This window comes from Acinonyx jubatus, chromosome B2 (genome assembly GCF_027475565.1).
Source record: "Acinonyx jubatus isolate Ajub_Pintada_27869175 chromosome B2, VMU_Ajub_asm_v1.0, whole genome shotgun sequence".
Taxonomy (NCBI): Eukaryota; Metazoa; Chordata; class Mammalia; order Carnivora; family Felidae; genus Acinonyx; species Acinonyx jubatus.
Window position 1 is genome coordinate 673,776 of NC_069385.1, and position 16,555 is coordinate 690,330.

At 46.7% G+C, this 16,555-nt stretch overlaps 1 protein-coding gene across 1 annotated transcript in view; it reads right to left on the reverse strand.

Moving 5' to 3' along the window:
• Positions 1-16,555, reverse strand: part of ERMARD (ER membrane associated RNA degradation) — a 28,853-nt gene that overhangs the window by 8,399 nt on the left and 3,899 nt on the right. The window contains exons 4-13 of the mRNA XM_015076353.3: positions 16,389-16,528; positions 15,094-15,195; positions 14,484-14,573; positions 12,404-12,501; positions 11,824-11,960; positions 10,064-10,178; positions 9,227-9,329; positions 6,356-6,385; positions 4,581-4,649; positions 3,073-3,246 (exon numbers count right to left, since the gene is read on the reverse strand). Coding sequence (XP_014931839.2) covers positions 3,073-3,246; positions 4,581-4,649; positions 6,356-6,385; positions 9,227-9,329; positions 10,064-10,178; positions 11,824-11,960; positions 12,404-12,501; positions 14,484-14,573; positions 15,094-15,195; positions 16,389-16,528 — 1,058 coding nt within the window. The remainder of the gene's footprint in view (positions 1-3,072; positions 3,247-4,580; positions 4,650-6,355; positions 6,386-9,226; positions 9,330-10,063; positions 10,179-11,823; positions 11,961-12,403; positions 12,502-14,483; positions 14,574-15,093; positions 15,196-16,388; positions 16,529-16,555) is intronic.

Consider the following 16,555-nt stretch of genomic DNA (forward strand, 5'->3'; position numbering starts at 1 on the left):
GGTTAGGATGACGTCTGGTCAGGCCTGTACTTTTCTTCTACCGAATGCTAATCACACGGGAGTCCCAATTTCCCATTACCTTCCTTCACAGAATCCCACTCAGCTGTAACAGAGCAAGGCTCTTCATTAAAACAGGTTCGAGGCAGCAGTCAAACCATAACCAACACGATTTTTTTAAATGAAGCCAATTAACAATGATAAATAACAAAGGCCATGTCTGCTCTTTGTTCACGATCAAGGACGCTAGAAATAAGTGAGAAAGAAGAAAACGATTCCAAACAAACAACTGGGAACGTAAGAACTTCTCGTAAGAAACCAGAATGGGAATCTAGACATTAAAAATCAGTACAACCAAAAGTTATATCACTATGAATACTTCATTACTAAACACATAAACGTTGAAGAAAATAGTAAAATGACATTATTCACAGCTGACGTAACCGTGTAACCTGAAACTCCAAGCTGGCTGGCTAAAAACCATCAGAAACAAGTCAGTGAATTGCCTGCTGACTAATTTAACACACCAATAATCAATGAACGGCTTCCCCACACAGAAGCTCTAACTACCCAGAATTCTCAACGGCACAAAGCAAGTCGCCAAGTAGCCAGACGTAAGTTACGTGAAGAAATACGCTGACCCTGTCATTCGCTCGAAGACCCAAGTCCTACACGCAGCTGATGGAGTTCTGGGCCACGTGCACAAGACCCACGGACAGCCACGATTCCCACGTGGAATGATCAGTGATGAGCCACAGAGGCCCTGGGGCCCGGCAGTCGCCAGAGCACACGGCTTCTCCTCAGAGGGGATGCGGCAGCGGGAGGGCGGTGGACACGAGGAGGGGGCGTGTGGAGGATCGCTCTGGCAGCCGTGCAGACAAGAGAACAGAGGGGCCATCGCGGGGAGGGCAGGTGGAGGGTAGGCAGGGGGCGGGGGAGCAGCTCAGCCCAGCAGGTGCACACGGTGCAGGGAGAAACGCGTCGGGACATACACTAGGGTGGAGGACGGAACACGGCGTGCGGTCATGCAAAGAGAGGACTCTGGCCTTGGGATGGCACTGCCACTCGGGGGAGGCTCGGGGAGGGGAGGCTGAGGACGTGGAGACACCGCGTTGGGGAATAATGTTCACTATTATAAAAAAAACATCAAATATCCCTACGTTAACCCATCATCTCATTCCTGTTTGTTGCCTGGTTAGTCTTAGGCTTTGTGTTTATTGTGTAATTACACAAGTTTGGCTGCAATACTAAGTAGAGAGGAGGCAGGGAAACTCTACAAGGTAAGACAGATGGGAAAATAACCCTACAGATGCTCAGCTCCATCACGAAGGTCAGTACAGATACACCCCGAGCACCCAAGACCAAGGCCACTGCACACAGCACAGAGATGCTGTCTCCTAAATGCTGCTGGGCCACCTTGGAAGTGACTTGTCAAAGAAAAAGGGCCAAGAAAACAAAAAACAACAAGTAAATCTAGATTCTCTCACTCCCAGATGAAGTAAGTTCCAGCTGGATCAAAAGACCTACATGGGGGGGGGGGCTGTAAAGTTACTAGGGAAATGCGTAAATATGTTTATAATTTTGGAAAGCAAAGGATTTTTTAAGAATAATTCCAAATGCATAAGCCAAAATGAAAAAAACCTCAAAACTGAAGTAGGCAGCAACAGGCACACTGGAGAAGGCGCACACGGCTAATAAACCAGTGGGGAGAAGCACAAAATGGAAAAAAACATTAACAGTTCACAAAAGAACTACACACTTCCAACAGCCACAAGAAAAGATAGCCAAGTCACCCCCAAAATACAAGAAGATAAAAACAAAGTCTCGCCGGTACCTTCTGCTTCAGAACTTCACTTTCATAAAGTCACTTACACAAGTGTCCAAATGAACAGTGTCCTTCAGACATTATAATTAGGAGCGTTCCCCACGAGGGAAAATTAGAATTCAGCCGTCAGTGAAGGACGACTTACGTAAATAAGGGCATACTGATACAAATGGAATGTCAAGTCGCAGATAAAAATAAGGTAACACACTGTTCGTGAAAACGCTAGCTACAGAACAGAACGTGTCTGTGCAGCGAGCCACACTGCTGTGCTCGTGGAAAGACACAGACAGCACATGCTAACAGTGGTCCCCTCAGGAGAAGGCCTGCCTCAGTGCCTTCTCACGTCAGTCTTTCCATCTTGGTGGAACTTTTCAGACAATTTTTACAGTAACTGTTACATGTATGATTTGAAAAAGGATTAAAAAAAGAATAACCCAAATTGTTTTAAAATAAGAATTATGGTTTATCGATAGATGCAAATATTCTGCCCCATCGATCTGAGTTGTTTGTAAAATTTTCTGATTTAGTTAATCCCATTTACACTTGTCTGGTTTGTAGCATCTGTGAAGGATACATTTTTTTTTAATGTGCATCCAAGTTAGTTAGCATACAGTGCAATAATGATTTCGGGAGTAAATCCCAGTGATTCATCCCCTATGTGTAACACCCTGTGCTCATCCCAAGTGCCCTCCTTAATGCCCATCCCCCATCTAGCCCATCCCCCCCACCCACTCCCAGCAATCCTCAGTTTGTTCCCTATATTTAAGAGTCTCTTCTGTTTTGTCCCCCTTCCTGTTTTTATATTATTTTTGTTTCCCTTTCCTCGTGTTCGTCTGTTCTGTGTCTTAAAGCCCTCATGAGTGAAGTCGTATGATATTTGTCTTTCTCTGACTAATTTCGCTTAGCATAATACCCTCCAGTTCCATCCATGTAGTTGCAAATGGCTAGACTTCATTCTTTTTGATGGCTGAGTAATTTTCCATTGTACATACACACTCCACATTTATCCGTTGAAAATACGTTTTTAAGAACTAGGTTAAATTACTTTAGATTACATGATGCTCACCTACTTGTTGCGGCAAACGCATGCGCAACTGTAATCAGGTCACAAGTGTCGGTTCTGCTGGAGGCATACTGTAACTCAGATGCGTTTCCACAAAAGATGATTAAGGCCGAATGACATGTGAGAACAAACTACTCTTTCACAGCCGAGTAACCGCGAATCCCCCGGTTTTCTCCCTGTACGTTACCTTAAGCACTGACAACAGGCCTTCGTCGACGAATCGGAGTAAAAGCACGGTGGAAAATGCAAGCAATTGGTTCGCCGCTTCTTTTGGAAATTCGGGGAAGTTGATCTCCCCGTGGCTCAGATGGTCTCTTACACGAGGACCCTCCTGATGGTTCAGGAAATCCCAAAGAAACTCCTTCGGGAAAATGAACAGAAGAGACTTTGTCGGGTTTCTCAACCAAGGGAAGGAAAGCGCCGAGGCCCCGGACGGACCATCCTGACGGTCACGGAGCAGCAGCGCTGGCTTGCAGAGACGAGAAAACCGAGCTTCCAGACCGGAGTCCTCGCTAGTGGTGCCCAGGTACGTGCGGGCCTCCGGCTGAGGGGGCCCCCAGGCCTCTAACTCTGCCCGTGGCCCAGCTGCCTGGCCACAGCGACAAGAGGCCAGCTCCAGCGCTGTAGGGCCCCCGCCCCCCCCCCCACCTGCGTCTCACTCCTGTCGGCCCTGAGCCAAGGGGCTGAGGCATCCACACCTGGAAGCGAATTTGCCTTCCACAGAGCAAGCACCGCTGTCCCCCCGTGAATACAGCCCCCACATCCCCCCCACCTGGGGCCGCTCCCTCCCAGCGCCCTCTCTCCCATCATGGCCTCCTCCTCCATGAAGCCTGATTAAGACAGCAGCTTCTTTCTCAATAGCACCGGCGGGGGCGGGGCACAGAAAGACAAAAAACTGCCAGTGGACGGAAGAGTCACAAAGATTGAGGATGGAAACAAATGGCGGATAAACTAGCTCAATCATCCTAATGTCCTGACGGCAGAAATGACGCCCCAAGAGCACACAGAGTCTCGCTAATGTCCCACAGGGACTAGAATCCAGGCTGCAAAACTCTCAGTGAAAGGAACAAATACAGGGGCGCCCAGTGGCGCAGTCGGTTAAGCGTCCGACTTCAGCTCAGAACAGGATCTCATAGTTCGTGGGTTCGAGCCCCACGCTGGGCTCTGCGCTGGCAGCAGAGTGGGTCCTCTGTCTCCCACTCTCTCTTTCTCAAACATAAACAAACATTTTTTAAGTTAAAAAAAGGAATAAAAAATTCTACTTACAGTCCAAAGTAGCTACTATAGTATCTTCATAAAGTAAAAAAAAAAAAAAAAAAGAAATTGGTAACAGGAAATGGCTCTACATAATTCTCTGTCCTCTTCCAACATGCACACTCGCACACTCACTAGTCACACCTGACTTCTGCCGCTGCTCACAAGGCAAACCTGGCTCCCCCAGCAGCCCACACCACACAACAGACCCAAATATACTTTGGAAAGCGGGTCTTAGATAACCAGCCAGAAGCCAGGCCCCGGAGCTGCAGTCACAGCCTAGCAAGTGTCTGTGACACGTGTCAAGTTGACACAGCGCGGGAGTGGCTCAGAAGCACTTTGGGGAGCACGTCACAGGTCAAAATTAACCTCACTTTGGAGAAGTGCTAATCACACCCATAAATGTAAGAATATTGGATCAGAAAAGGCCTAGAATTTTACCATTGCAGGCTCTCCAAGGAAAAGAGGAAGTTGATTGAGTTTACCATCATTCAAGTGCTTTGCCAATATCTAAAAGACCAAAAATAAATATATGGATTAATTAGTACACACACACACACACACATACACACACACACACACAGTACCTTCAGCATCCAAGGAGATGTATCGTTGATACGACATGCTACGTAAGCACAAAGCAAGTTAAATGTAACAAGGACAGTCTTAAAAACATGGCAGCCACCCGTTAAAGAAAGCTTTTCTTAACCAGTATAATGACTTTAGGAATAGATATGAATGTATATATATCTTAACTGTGTGAGTACATGTGTGTTTACGTGTATTTATATGCATATGTGTGATAACATATATATGTGATGCATGTATTTACACGTGTGTACATCTATGTGTATTTGTATGTATGGGTACGTGTGTGTTTTGTACGTACATGTGTTGATGTGTGTTTACATGTATATGCGTATGTCTACATGTGTGTTTATGTATTTGTGTATATATGAGCACATGTGTTTGCATTTATCTGTATATGTTTATACAGATCTATGTACATACGTATATGCACGTGTGTATCTGTGTTTATAAATGTGTCTGTGTGTATGTGCATACTTCTATGTGTGTGTGTGTTTATGTATATTTATGTGTGTGTTCACGTTGCATTCATATGCATAAGTGTGCGTACATGTGGATGTGTACAGAAGCATCCATCAGAGTTACTTCAAAGGCCACTTCTTAATTCACCAGACTTTGGAACCCAGCCACCCAATCCACTCCTACAGACCTAATCCTATACAGATAGGACTACACTATCTATTTCAATCTTCACAGTATCAAATGCATCATCTATTTAAACCACAGCAAATTATTTACCTAATGGAATAAAGTTTGCAGGTAAACTGGCACACAGTTTAATCCCACCCACCCATTCACTTAAGGAATCTAAGCGTTCTCTTAAAGGCGAAGTAATCTGAACACTCAAATCTCTCCACAGACACTCTCCCTTTGTTTCCTCCTGTAGGCTAACTCTGAATCATACTTCAAGCTAGATAAGAATCATTAGCTACCCACACAAAACCCTCTATACTATAAAGTGATAAAAGGTATTTTCAATGGTAATTTTTACTATTCCAGATTTTCACATTCAGAATCACACATCCAAGTCACAGAATAAATGCCTAAGTGTATATTGTACACACACAGAGGTAGTTCACTTATATTTCATTTGAAAAATAAGCAAGTGTCAATCTTAAATCTAAAGTGTAACCTCCAGGGGCACCTGGGTGGCTCAGTCGGTTGAGCGACTGACTTGGCTCAGGTCATGATCTCGTGGTTTGTGCATTCAAGCCCCGCGTCGGGCTCTGTGCTTACAACAGCTCAGAGTCTGAAGCCTGCTTTGCATTCTGGGTCTCCCTCTCTATCTCTTTCTCTGCCCCTCCCCTGCTCACGTTCTCTCTTTCAAAAATAAACATAATAAATAAACAAGTAAATCAATAAATGAATAAATAAGTAAATAAATAAAACCTCCAAATAATTACAGAATATAATATTAATATCTCTTGACATTTTCCAATATGTGTCCTTCTATAACTCGAGAAACAAGGTTAATGATACTGGATCTCAAAATCAGTCTGGAAGACTATACTTAACTCTATAATAAGGGTGATGTGGCTTTTTTTTTGGCATATATGACTACCAACATTTTCCTGTGTAACAGACAATAATGTTTTGTTTGTTTCAAGATATTCTGTAAGTTTACTTACTTCATCGAAGGTGGTATAAAGAGCTGTTGACTTGAGAAAAGGAAAGAAAAGAAATAATTAAAGCAAAATGTGAGTACAGTAACGTTATTCAAAGCAGGAAAAAAATTCTAGTACATGGCCACAAACACGAAAACTTCTTCCAAAAATTATCTGGCAACGCTTTGGGTAGAATGTCCTATACAACGTAACAGCACGAAAGGCTGTCCTGTATGACGTAACAGCTTGAGAGGCACAGGGCCACGTGAAGACACCACTCCCACAGCACTCTGGGTCAGAAACCTCCCGTTGCCTCACAAAGCACGACTCACACACACGATCTTGGCCGGTGGCTCGTCTTCGCGGGCAGGAGAGCACAACTCAACGTGCCCTCCAACGAGCAGCCGTGTTTTGCGTGCTTCCTGGTGTAACCACTACTGTTTACACGCACAGGCTCCGGAGCCGCTGCCCCAACACATAAGCCCAGCTTCCACCCTCCCCGGAAGGGAAGCCCAGGGCACCTCCACACGTGGGCTTCTCTGCAAATTGGGACATGAGCAACTCCTGTCTCAAAAGGCTGCTGGGGAATTCAGGAAGATTTTGCACACGCTGTGATGCAATCGGTATCTTGTGGGAACCAGCTCTCAAGAAAAGTGTCTCATCTCTTAACGCTTATTAATGTATTTCCAATCTAACATTATGAAATTACCTCCGACGTTTATGATATAGAGGATTACGAAGTCTGTATCCTTCACTCCCAAACCTATACCACTGACCCTAAAATTTCTCTAAGCGCTCTTCTAAACATCCGACTGCCTACTCAAGACCCCCCGACCACTTCCTCATAAAAGCTGAACTGCTCATTTATCCCCATAAACTGCACACATTAACTTCTACCTTGTTTTACAGAATTGGTACAAATGGCTTACCTGTCACCCCTAAACACGTAAGCTTCTTAGAAGACACAAAGTCTCACTCATTTTCTTCCTATCTGCCACCACTCTCAGAGACCTTATGCTATAAGTATTCAGTAAATAATAGCGTGTGCACAGCACTTTATGGCTTTATAGAGTATTTTCGCGTGTGTGTTGCCTTATGAACAAACTGATGCTATGTTTATTCTGAACAAGAGCCTGGGCGACAATTTAAGATATTCTTTGATCAATTACTTCCTCCGTGGAAACAGTCCTCTTTTTATTTGTGTGGTCAAATAACAATAGCCGGATGTGTTTAAACCGCATAGCGGTGAGCACGCTGCCGTGAAGAAAGCCCAGCGGTGCTCGAGTGAGAGCTCTGACAAACGGGGGTTCTAGCTCTTTCTTCCAGAAGGCAGATGCCGCACAACAGTGCCCGGCACTGCCCTGGGCAGAGCCAACGTGAAAGGCACCAGGCGTGGGCACCAGGGGCACAAATGTGAACCTTCCGCTCCTGAGGAACCTGCACCAGAAACTGTACACAAATGCACAGAAGGCAAAGCAGAACAGCCTCGAGATAAAACAGAAACAGGACGCAGAGGAGCGAAGTTGGAGAGTCTGCGTGGATGAGGCTCTGGGGGTCACTGATGCGGCCTGAAGTGGTCAGGCAGGGGACGGTGGGCACAGCCCTAGGAGAGACACACATGTTCCGGAACCAGGGAGAGGCCTCGATTAAGCCGGAGGAACTGGGACAGGAGACAAGCCACGGGAACGCTGGGCCGCACGGAGGCCCCAGCAGGCCACACGGGAGGACGACACTCGCTGCAGGCACCGGGGTGCCGCTAACAAGTTTTATGCAGATGAGACCATAAAAGACAGAAGAATATTCATCAGTGTGTAAAACAACTTGCGGTAGGGTGAGAGAAGGATCAGAGTCATAAAGAGCACTGGGAGGGGAGCCAGACGAGGCCTCAGCACTGGAAAGGAGGGACCCAGGAGGAATCAGGGGCAGGACAGACGGGCAGGGCCGGGAACTGAGTGGCCGGGGTGGTGCGGAAGGCCACTGCGAAGTGACCAAGCGAAGGAGGACAACAGGGAATACCAGAGAACAAATCTGTGGGAGAGAAAACAAGCTTTTCAGAAGTATGGTAGTTTGAGACGCTGGGGAAAACCCCTACGAAAGCGTTTGGTGAACATGTGTACACCTGACCCGGGAAGTAGGGGAGAGTGCTTCCTTGGGGGGCACTGTGGCCCATGCTAGAAACTTCCATCCTGGCACTGCTCTGGCTACATCCACAATGCTGTGTATGCTGGCTTTCATTTTCATTAGATCCAAAGTATTCTCTAATCGTTCTTCCCGCAGAGGTAAGGCAGCTGAAGACGTGGCAGTAAGATCTCCCAGGGGGCAAATGCGGGAGCACTACGCTGAGAACAGAATTTTGACAGATGTTTCTAGAAAGGGGCAAAATGGAGGAAGCTGAGCTGGTCAAAGAAAGAAGAGGCCAGGTCCAGCGGCCCCTGCCGCTGGCCCCCAATACAGACCCCTCCTTTCCTCTACCCTCCGCATCCTCTGACGGTCAACGGGGCATGTGGCCACCCAGAAACCTCTCCAAGCCACCGCCCAGAGGAAGCGGTGTCCTTGAACGGCCACACTGTAGGCCACGGACCACCTCATGGGGTTACAATGGTACACCAATAATAACGGCTATGGGGACAAGATAAGTGGTTTCTACTTCTCTGACACCGAGTTTAAAATACTTGGGAATACTACTATCAAAAACGATCACAGATAATCCTAAGTCCTCTAAAATCGTTATAACAGGAAGCCACAAAAAATGGCACTCAAGCCTTCCAAAGAGAATTCTTAGCTAAAAAAATTCGTTTCATGGTGAACAAAAAGAAGAGATTCAAAACGTCAGCAAGTCCAGAAAACGGGCAATACAGCAGCAACCACCCCCATGGATCACCGAAGCACAGGTACCTCAGCCGTCAGAAGTCTCTGTGGACACTTGTTAACGACGGCAAACACTCTCCTGAGTCCCATCTCCAGCTGCGGCAGTAACAACACGGCACAGTCAGCAAACCTGCAGACAGAAGTAACCAAGTAAATCCCGGAGCTTTAAAAGCAAACACGGGCGCCAACCCCAAGTGACGCCGCTTTATTCCAGAGGTCACCCTCGTGTGCTCAAAGCCTGGAGGGCAGAGGGCACAGCAATAAAACCGAAACGCAGTCTCATTTGCCTGGTGATTTTAAACTCATTTCCGCTGTTTTTGTGTATCAGAGGAAACATGTTTAGAAGCTTCAGGAGAATGACATGTCATCACGGGTCGGCCTGATTCTTCCCATCACTGGTAAGAAACACTCAAGTACCAGGATTTCAGGGGTTCTCGGGGTACAAGTACCAGGATTTTGGGGGGTTCTCGGGGTACAAATGAACACACAATGACAGAACCGGAGGGAAGCAGAGGTCATGCCTCCGGAGCGCTTCTGCCCCGCCTTCAGGAAACAGCCTGGCTTCTCCCCTCCCTTGTCTCCAGCAGGGGACCCACAAGAGGCCCTCCCAGAGTGAGAACTCCGTTGACTCTGAACAAGAACTGTCTTTGTCGACTGTTCCAAAAGGACAACACGAGGCGTTTAACACCCAATTACAGCTACCTTTTCGCTCACTGTGAGAGGATATCTTGTGCTCGACCCTCCTGGAGGAAGCCCCACCTCTCTTCCATTCCAGCAGCAGAAAACATGGACAGTAAAGGGTTTTAAGAGGGACCAGCTTCCTGACTATCAAGAACCTCTGAGTCCACACCCTCAGTTAGTTACCTGTGTGCCTCGAACCTGATTAACGCCTCTTCCCAGTATGGCAACATGATTTTTAATATAAAAGTGGATTTCTTCATCACTTCTTCTAACACTGGAAGTACCTCAGAGGTCATATCTGCAAAATAACAAACATATATTTTTACATGTTTATTTAGAGAGACCTGGAAAGAGAACATGCACACAGGAGGGGCAGAAGGAGAGACGGAGGGAGACAGGGAGAGGCGGAGAGGGGGAGTGGGGGAGTGGGGGAGAGGGGGAGAGGGGGAGAGGGAACCCCCAGCAGGCTCCACACTGTCAGCACAGAGCCCAACAGGAGGCCTGATCCCAAGACTGTGAGATCCCGACTTAAGCCAAGATAGAGCCAGTCATTTGACCGACTGAGCCACCCAGGCCCTAAGAGAAAAGTATTTTTAAGTACCGTCACACTCATCAACTGAAGAGACACAGAACCAGACCGCGGAGGGATGCCCATGACCGACCTGTCCAGGCTGATGAAGCAGGCCTGGGGCAGCGGCACACGCCGTCCAAGAGTGAGACCGGCAGACTGGAGCCCGGCTGTGGGTGGCCGTGGACACCCTGGGGCCAAGGGCACAGGGACAAGGGTCCCCTTGGCGTTTTAGGCTACGACAACTTTTGAGCAGAAGAGTTCAGGGCGGACCAGCTGACCACGCTTGACCGAGAAAAGTGAAATACATTTTCGGAAGACAGGAGAATAGGAGTGGACTATGCATGACGAGGACACGTAGGCTCGTCCTTGGGAACAAATGTGCCCTCTGGTGGGATGCTGATGGGGGGGGAGGGGGTGTCTGCACCTCCCCATCTATTTTGTTCTAAACTCAAAACTGTTCCACAACTAAAGTCTCAAGAAGTATATGCGATCGGCAGTCAGCAGAGGACCCAGCAGTCCGCGTCACCAAAGGCACGGACCGGACCCCCGGACCCAGGACTGCAGAGATCTGGGCTGCGCCCCGTGACGCGCGTCAGAGACCCCGCTGCCACACCCCTACAGCCCCGGGGAGGGGGGAGGAAGGGGCTTGGAGCAAACACATGTTTAACTGTGCTTTCCAGGTTTTGTGTCCCCTGCCCCCATTAATTTGGTAAACGGCTCTGCCATAGAAAAAAGAAGACGGAGGAGGCCATCTATGCTGTTGGCCTTTTTGGCATAATGAGCATGCGCACACAGGCACAAGAGCTAAAAGGAGAAGGGAATGCACGTTTCAAAATGGTCCTGAGCCACCTGTGCATCAACATGCCCGGAGGATAAACTCATAATTGACTCACGCAGCCACGACTCTCACAGCCTCCCCACCACAACCCACGGAAAGAGGGAAGGTTTCTTGTTTGTTATTGAATTAGACATCTATTTCATGGTTCCATTGGCACATTTTTTTTTTAGTGTTTATTTATTCATTTACTTATTTTGAGAGAGACAGAGAACGAGCAGGGGAGGGGCAGAGAGAGAAGGGAGAGAATCCCAAGCAGGTTCCGCACTGTCAGCGCGGAGCTAATGCAGGGCTCCGTCGCTAACTGTGATTCATGACCTGAGCTGAAATCAAGAGTCAGATCCCGACTGAGTCCCCAGGTACCCAGGGAAGGTTTTACGTAGCAAATTTAAGAGGTTCTTCATGCAACTTTTGAAGGCATCTCGCCTCTGGAGCATAACAGTCCACCTACAGGGTTCAAGTCCCCGTGCTACTTAATGACTTTATACATATCTGTACGAAGACACATCCAGGACAAATGGGGAGCGTAGTACTTGCCTGGGAAAACGGCCAAATCCTCAAGGTCTGGAAGAGCTCTGAAAGGTCGGTGCACCAATGCAAATTTAGTTTGTCGCAAGTAACTCTTTAGCAGCTGACCCAAGCCCGCTGTCAACAGCGTCATCATCGAACAGTATCTAGTGTGCAACACCATAGCATGTTAGAAAATGAACCACCATCCACATAAAGAGCTCTACTGTCAAAGAACAAGCTTAAAATTAAGAAAGCAAGCCATCATTAAATCGCAGGGAGGTCCCCCTCGCGGCAGGGATTAACCTAATGCAATGGCGGGAGGTGGGGGGTGGGGGGGGGAGCCAAAGCCTGGCAGACTCGGGAGCCACCCTCCAGGAGGCCGAGCACCCCACCGCTTCCGTCAGGCCCACCCTCAGAACTGCCCTTGGGGTGGATGGCAGCGGAGTCCCAACCCCGTCACCACGCCAGGTGTTCATCCGCCCCATTTTATCTTCAAATTCTCACTTCAAAACTCTCATCTTTTCCAAAATACACTCACGGGAAATTCAAGACAAACAAACTCTTAGTGCACTAAAGAAGCGAGAAAATGACTTCATCAGCAACGTACTTCGGAGGGACTTCGTGAGGGGACGCAAACCCATGCCACAGGATGTTACGCAGATTGAGCCCGCGGGGAGATCCAAGGAAGACTTTCAGTACGTCCATCTGACCAGGTTAGGAACAGCAGATTACTGAATGGTTGCATAACTACTGGACAAACCGATATAACATACAGTGGGAAGAGGTTTGCTTTCTTCTTGAGAACAGACCCAGGGCTTTGGCTAAACAGAAGGAGCAGTAACAGTAGTAACACGCAAACATTTACTGGGCGTGTAAGACATCAGACACATTTTGTGTGTATTTATTGCTCATTCACGCTCCCAACAACCTCTGGGAAGGCACGACTATTATTCCCACTCTGCAAATGAGAAGTACAGCATAGAGAGGTGAAACCAAGGCCTCAGGGAACCCAGAACTATAAAGGGGGATGGGATCTATCCCAGGCTCCGCAGCTTTCCTACTGGACATCAAGTCTGCCTCCTATCTAGACCAAATAAAACCATGCGGTGAACAGAAACCTCACAGAAAGTAGCGTGTGTTCGCGCGGTAAACTCCAGGAAGCAGACCCCGTGAGGGGGCCAGACCACTGAGGCTCCCATCCCAGGCCTCCCCGACCTCACTGTCTGACCTGAAGCCTCACCTGCCTCTGTCCCTCCGCGCATACGGTCAAGATGCCCCTGACGGGGTTCCTGCTCATCAGAATGCAAGAGCCACACACGTCTGTGGGCTGCCTCTGGGCTTGGAACGCCACGCTTGGGAACAGAGTCAGGAAAAAGGGAAGATATGCAGACACTCAACTCAAAAGCGGGCCACGCGAGAAAGAAGAGTGAGCATCCAGAAGACTCGGGAAAGGACTGAAAGCCTCCTGGCGGAGGAGGAAACAGACCCACCGTCACGTTCTCTCAAAGGCAGGGTGAGCCGGAGAGTTATAAAGAGGGGTTCGCCCGCAAAATGGCTCTTCCATGCAACTCCAGACACCTCCTGCTCACATTGGTCCTTACTCCTTTAATATTCGTATCTAATATTGGTAATCACGATGATATTCATTTCACTACATTCGTTTTTAACTTAATACTAACTTTAGTGAATTGTTCACACCACCTGGGCCATCAGAAACACACAAGCCAACGAGCCGGTGGACCCTCAAGGCGCTGGGCGTGGCTGCAGGCAGGAAAGGCCACCGGCACCCAGGCAGACAAGGAGACAGCCCCAGACCATGGGATCTGTTTCAGAACTCAGTGTAACAACAAGACTTTTGTACTTTTCTTTACCTCACATTCTCCACTAAAGAAAATGATCTTTCAGCGACAAGGAACCACTGTAAAGTGGGAGAGCTTTACTGAAAACAGATTTCTTACCCCCAAAATAATGTATTAGAGCTTGTAACATGTTACAGGATCATTTTAAACACCTTCCAGGCTTGGCGGGCTCCACTTTCTGCGGGACGCTACCCTGGCTCTCCCCTTCACCCTGACCCTGCCTCATCAGTTGCCTAACGGTTACTCATTAGTCTTAAACAACTTGGGTCACATGGCCTGCAGAAGATTTTGAAAAAGTAAATAGCTCTGCATGTTTTTCAGTTGGCACCTAATTTTTTTTCACCCTAAAGTCTGAGCAGTTGCAAAGGGTATAAATTCCCACACGTTAAAAATACTGAGATTTTAGGATAAAAGTATATCACTCTTTAAATGGTTAAAATTGTATTCTAGAATAAGTTACTGTAATTCTTAATATAAAATTAATGAAAGCAATAGAGTTCAAGCTGTCCACCTGGTGGCCCCACAGCTCATGACACCAGAGGCACCACACTGCAGGTTGTCAGCCCGAGGACAATACCGCCCAGCTCAGCAACTATAGCTCATCAACCAGAGGCTATTCTACCGCACTGAGACTCAGGCTGAGAGAGAGGTGGAAAAGTGGCCGGAAAAGTGGCAATTTTGAAAGGGGCGGTGGGAAAGGAACGTATGATTTAATTATTGACATAATTTTTTCTTAATGCAGCATCAATTTTTAAGGCACAAAACTGTAGCTAACACGAACTGTTTTGTGTTGTGCCTACTCTCCCAGTTTTAGAAGAACAAACTTACCACAGACTGCCCAAAGACCTGAGCAAGCTCCTTAGATGCAAGCAGATCTCTTAAAAGAAAAGGACATTCCTTCCCATTCAGTAAAAATACCTAAAAATCAAACAAGAATTGTATTACAGTCCCATTATGAGACAAAAAATGTGAAGAAAAAACTCACCCAAAAGTCACTGATTGTGCAAATGAGGGGAGAAAAGCACTGAAGACATCAATGTTTGATTCCATAATCATTCAAAAAGAAAAATATTAAAATCTCTGTCATGGGGCGCTTGGGGCTCAGTCGGTTAGGCATCCGACCTCAGCTCAGGTCACGGTCTCAAGGTTTGTGAGTTCGAGCCCCGCGTGGGGCTCTGTGTTGACAGCCTGGAGCCTAGAGCCTGCTTTGGATTCTGTGTCTCCCTCTGTCTGCCCCTCCCCGAGTCATGTTCGTGCTCACTCTCTCTCTCTCTCTCTCTCACTCTCAAAATAAATAAATAAACAAACATCTGTGTTAAATGATTACATTTAATAGAAAACCAGTAATTAAAGTCAAGAAATCTAAATACAGCTGTAAAAGTTTTATGTTCATTCAGATACTTTACTAAACCAACAAAGAAAGAGTTCTCACACTTACATCACCCAAAGCCCGTTCTAGACATGCTGTCAGTTTCATTAAGCTAAGAGAAATAGCAGGAGATTGAAGGCTTTCCAAAGCATCAAGTATTTCAGGAAATAACTGTTGAGAGTAGGACATACATTAGAATTAGTGCTCAACAAGAAATATTACTCAAAGTAACAATAGTATTAATGAAATTCAAACTTCTAAAGGTTTCACCTGGTATATTTTTATGACTTTTTTGGTATAGGTACACATTTTCTACATAAATATACAGTTGAACCCTGAACACGGGGTTTGAACTCCACAGGTCCACTTAGATGTGGATTTTTTTTCCATAAATATAGTACAGTATTGTGTGTTTTTTTCTTCATGATTTTCTTAGTAACTTTTCTCTAACTTACTTTGTTGTAAGAATACAGTATATAAATCATAAAACATACAGAACATGTGGTAATTGACTGCTTATGCTACCAGTAAGGCTTCTGGTCAAGAGTAGGCTGTTAGTGGTTAAGTTTTGAGGGAGTCAAAAGTTACATGCAGATTTTCAACTGGACAGGGGGTGACCACCCCTACGCCCGTGCTGTTCAAGACTCAACTACAATAATATCTAAAAGATCAAAAAAATGTTTAATACGTTAGAAGTTTTTCAAAAGTTTTTTCTTCAATGTTTATCGAAAGCAATAAATCTGTCATAAAAAGTCAAATATCTTGACCTAAACCTTATTTTCTATTTTGATTAGTTCTTAAAAAAAAACAAAAACAAAACCTGTCCCTTAAGAGCCAAGAAAAGGGGAGAAGCAGTGACCCATCTACTCCACATCAGAAAACTCTAAGTATTTTAGAACTAGACCTTGTAGAGCTACTGCTCTGTTGTGGACATTTAATGTGCCAGCTGGAATGGCTGGTTTGAACCAACCAAGAAACCAACCCAACTGCGTGGCCCCAAACTACCCCTCCCCTCTTTGATTCAGCCTCAACAAACCAAGCATCCCCACCCCATTTCTTTGTCCCACTGTCTCAACAACACCTTACTGTCTGTCCACAAGGTCTTTTGTTCTGGAGCGGTCCATTCTCGTCTGTCCCAGGACCAGCACCCATGTGCCTAACAACCTCCCCAGCCCCCAATACGGATAATGCATCCAAAAACTTCCTTTGTTCACAGGATGTGCTTCTCAGCTCAGGCCAAGTTTTCCCTTTTCACAGGTGGAGGCTAGAGGATGAGGGGACCCCTTTAAAGTTAGCAGGTAATGAGGGCCTCTAAGTAGACTCTGTGAAGTCTTCTATTTCTAAAGACTGTTTGTAAGCCAAACCTCTGGAAAAGCTGTCCACTGCAGCCACGGTGTATAACAGATTTCAAACTGCTCCTTGGTCAGAGATAACAAATGTGAGTGGACGGCCTCACACACAGGGCCCAGCAGCCTCACACTTCCTGGGTAATCCAGACTCTGGGCTTCAAGGAGAAGGAAACAAGTGTTAG